The following is a 4,600-nucleotide window of genomic DNA, read 5'->3' as shown; positions in this document are numbered from 1 at the left end:
GGAAGAGAAAAATGATTAAAATGACTCCTCCCTCTTCTCTCAGCTTTAACAAACAGGTAATCCTAAGTTTTTTGTCTTTGTATCTGTGGCACAAAGTATCCAGGCAGCTTTGGTTTTTCCTTCAACAACAATTCTGCTTAAATCTCCCAGTCATAAAAAGCTTGTGATGTGTATCTCATATCCTTAAGATCTGATTAACTCTTCAGTGATGAGCCCTGACTCTAATTTGGAGATTTTAATGAACCCAGGAGAAGGAAGAGTATATCCATAAATCATCAACCAAAAAAGGCCAGTCCCATTCCTGTCAAAGACAGTAATAAATCACCTAGTGTTCTGTGTGGACTTATAATTTGGCTCAACGAGCCTGTAAATGGGAATGTTCGCCCACTCTGGTTTAGCATGGATTCGTAACGTTTTCAATGAAATGACTTACAGTTTGTGGAAGCAGCGGGAGTATTCCAAGGAAGCTTCACTTTTGAAAACCAGAAGACATTTTTTCTTATTCACAATGCTTAATCTTTCCAACATGTGTTGAAAACAGAAAATATTTCATGACTTGTAAAGATTCTCAGTGTTATTCTATGATAAAACCCCTTTATATTTCAGAGTTAAGACTGCGCTGTATTTAAAAAGGCTTCAGAATATCTGGATCAAAGACAGTGCTACACAAGAGCCTTTGGGACAAAAATCAGGGATTAATTCTTCCTCCATCAACAAAGCAGAGCCAACAAGGTGGAGACTGTTTGTTTAACTCATTCAATTATCTTACACTACATGGTGGTAAGGCTAGTGTCCCCCTTTAGAGGGGTTTGGGCAGGAACTGAAGGTGTGTGTGCAGTAGTGGGTGCTGTAAAATGGAATTAATACAAAGGGGGAAAGGACCAATAAAAAGCCTCTAGGCTTCCCTTACAAATCTAGGGATACAGAAGAACATAGAAACAATGTGCTAACTATACCTACTGCTGCTTAAAAAAATGTGTCACCGAACAGTTACCAAGCCACAAAACTACTTTTCCCCTTCGCTAGTCCATATGTTCATAACTATGGAAGGCATTTCCACAGCTCGTTTGTTACCCTGGGTCTAAACCTGTGCTTTGCTTGCAAACCCAGGCTTGCCTTGCTAGCCAATCCCAAAACCTACAGAGACATGCTTAATGGCAGAAAGATCAACACACAGGCATGGTCTTAATTTTTTAGTTCATCTTGTCTTAAGTAGAAATAATGTGAACAGAAAGAGACTAAGCAAAGCCAATGTGAGTGGGCAGCCGGCACCAACCGGATACATTCCCAAACAGGCGGTATCAAGTACCCGACCCCGGAGCTCTTTCCAGATCTATCACTTAGACACTTTTTCCTATTTCTGAAGAATGAGATTGTGAGAGCTGCCCACTGCTATGGACCAACCTTGGAAATTGTAGCAACCAGCATTCAGAGGCTCTAGCTTTCAGCAGCAAGCCTAAAATCTTTGTTTGCATAATTTAATTTCTACATATAAAACACATATGGATCCATATTTATTCATCCTTTGAACATGGACCAGGAATAATGCATTTAAGCATGAAAGATGTTCCAGATCATTAACAGCAGGAGAAAAATCAAACCAAAAATTACCCATTTTTCCTACAGTGATGACAAATGGAAGAATTTTTTGAAGCTATTCTTATTTTTTCTTTTGAAATAAGGTAATTGGGCTCATTACCATAACCCTGCAGGTAAATTATTTTCCTCTGTATGTTGTTTTCTTTTTTGGAAGGGAAGCGTAATCATCTAAACCCAAAGTTTGCTTTGTAGGGTCCTTGATATGTGCTGCAGCAGGAAGACAGTTGAAAGCCATACAAACCTGAAAGGTTACTCTGTTCTACCACTTCCTGAGAAAATACCACAGAAGTTCATTTGATTCTACAGATAATTACGAGCATTTGACCATGCCTTGGTTTATAGAAAACCTAAGTTTGCTGCTCTCCTGATCATACTGTAGGGTCCAACTCTTCTCCTGTAGTTGGGTAGGGCTGGCTAGAGTGATGAAGCATTCTTGTGAAGAAGGGATTGGGAGGTTAGATTTATACTTGTCGGTGACATTTTTTCTGATTGTCAGGTCAATGCCCCTTTGTTTACGTGTGGATCTTCAAAATAGATACAAGCACTCGCAACGCGGGCTGGCTGACTGCTTTTTGTATTAGACCATAAACAAAAAATGTAAATAACTGAACACAACTCACCAGTCTCTCTGACATAGGTGTCTTGTCTCCATCCGGCAAATGTTGTTCCAGAGCCAGCACAATACAATTGGCTATAATTGTAGCTAAAATCATGTATTCAAATGGAGTGGGGACTAGAAGTTAAAGAAGACACTAGACAACACAAGGAGAACCTCATTCAAACCCGGTTTGTACCTGAACAGTTACATTAGTTGAGCCTCCTAAGATCTCGCATCTTTTCTGAAGACATTTCGTCTCCTTTACTTCCTCAGTTCTTTCTGGGGTGGCTTTGGAAGAAAAGTAGGAAATTGGCTCTCTTCTTTGGCAGAGTTGGTGACTTAGAATCTGAGTTGCTCAGGGAGTTTGGGAGCAAGAAAGCAAGAGGTTCGAAGGAAACAAAAAGCTATTAAGAATTATCATTTTTAAATTAGATCGATAAGCTAAACTGCCTCAAAATAGATTATACAGCTGAATGCCATCTGCTGAATTGTTCTTCAGAAATTTCCCATCATTTAACTTGAGCGCATAGTGTAAATAAGTGAGGGGCTAGAAAAGTTCAGTTTAAAGTGTCTATATAGGTCCAAACCACGAATTACTGCTAGATCGCAATGCCCACTCCTGGTGAGCATAAAATCATCAGTTCCCTATCGGGACGTACTAGGGAAAAGATCTCACGGGGAAGAAGGCAGACCCGACACTAGGTACCCCCTAGCTTCTCACCAGCATCGCTAGCCCTGAGCCCTGCCGAGCCCCTGCTCTGCCGGGCAGAGCCGCGCTGCGGGCGGCACCAGGGCCCCCCGGGTGTGTGGCAGCTCGGCTCAGCACCGCGGGGGCTCTGCTCAGCACCGGGACTCGGCAGCGCTCTGAGTCCCCTCCCCACACACTTGACGAGTCGCCGGAGAGGGCCGGGCTGCGTCTCGCCTTGCTGGAAACATGCCGCTCTGACTGCCACCGGAGCTTTGGCGCTCGTGCATTCAGCCTTGAATGCAGGGAAGGGGAAGTGGATGAGGAAGTGCAGCAATCCCCGTGATTTTACAATATAGACAGAAAGATCAATACGTGGGGGTGTTCAGGGGGAAGGGAAGTGCATTCACCCTACCAGTGTATTTTTTTTTCCTATTAGCCCTTCAGGAAGTGAAAACTGGGAAAGCCTGAAGGGGAGCTGGCCTCTGTGGCAATTGCAAGTGTTGCTAGGAGGCTGGCAGGAGGCCTTGCTGCTGTTAGCTGAGGATTAATAGGCGTGTGATATCAAATGAAAACAACCGGCTCCCTTGAGATCACCAGTGTAATGCACGCCTGTACACACACATGCACATACACAGTAGATCTGCTCTCTGGTAACCTCAGTCTGCTTCCCTTTCTACATGGCTTACAACCCCTCTGCATGCATCATTACGAGCAAAGCCCCCTTCTGAGGAAGATCTCTGCAGCTCACTTGGCCTGGGAGCTGGTTCCAAGACAGAAAGCATCTGCCCCTTTCACATACAGCAGATGATCCTCCTCTCCACTTACTGCCTCCCTCTGCCACATTTTTTTAAGTACAGCCTAAGCTTAGGCTATGCACCTAATTGAAGCGACAAGACTCATGTTGATTCTAATGGATGCAGGAGGTGATGTACTAAAAACCTAGCTGCAACGATTGTACTAATGGGATTCGCAAGGTACCTTGGCTATCGATTTCCCTGCTATCAATGCAGCTTTAATACTAAGGTGTCACCATTTTTATCTCATGTTCCTTCTTCTATTTAGAGTGAGAAAGAAGAGTTGAAAGGCTCTGAGATGAAAATAAGGATCGGGATTCATCAGCATGAATCTCAACAGGACCCTTTGCATTTGGCTTAAATTGTAGGAAATGTAAATCTATGCAACTGTATATCTCACATCTGAACACACACTGAAAGGCACGGATGTGAACACACACCCCCCCCCGGCACAGTCAAAAGCACACGCCGCTGTTCCCACAGAAGCAATTTCCTATGATAGCCAGCTACACGGCCGTACATTATGTCGGACACACGGATCCAAGTCACACACGCCCATTACACGCACTGGCTCGCACATACACGTCTACATTAGCACCAGACACTCAGCTGACGGGGGTGGGGTGGGGTGTCTCTTTTCCCCCAGTCTCCCTCTCCCCGCTCCCCACCTTCCCCATCATGCCCACACACCCTCCCAGAAAGGATATGGCCACTCTGTTATTCTCTTGGCGTATTTCCGTATAACATTATCTTCACTGAAGATGAAGAGGGATCTGTTGACTGTGAAGCAGTTCTGTTTGACAGGGATGGGGTTGTAGAGAGCCATAGTCCTGGCCCTCTGAGCCATCGATTGCTTATACATCCTTTGGCCGGCTTGGGGGCCACCTTGCCGGCTGCTCCCTCTTCCAGCCCCGGCCGGCC

The 4,600-nt window shown here is 44.6% G+C and overlaps 1 protein-coding gene across 1 annotated transcript in view; it reads right to left on the bottom strand.

Moving 5' to 3' along the window:
• CACNA1B (calcium voltage-gated channel subunit alpha1 B) overlaps positions 1-4,600 on the bottom strand; it is a 304,713-nt gene that overhangs the window by 299,822 nt on the left and 291 nt on the right. Inside the window, exons 2-3 of the mRNA XM_035891880.1 lie at positions 4,387-4,575; positions 2,220-2,325 (exon numbers count right to left, since the gene is read on the bottom strand). Coding sequence (XP_035747773.1) covers positions 2,220-2,325; positions 4,387-4,575 — 295 coding nt within the window. The remainder of the gene's footprint in view (positions 1-2,219; positions 2,326-4,386; positions 4,576-4,600) is intronic.

The sequence above is a fragment of the Egretta garzetta genome, unplaced genomic scaffold (assembly GCF_000687185.1).
Source record: "Egretta garzetta isolate BGI_Z169 unplaced genomic scaffold, ASM68718v1 scaffold143, whole genome shotgun sequence".
In the NCBI taxonomy this organism is placed as follows: Eukaryota; Metazoa; Chordata; class Aves; order Pelecaniformes; family Ardeidae; genus Egretta; species Egretta garzetta.
This window is presented reverse-complemented; position numbering and strand designations above follow the sequence as displayed.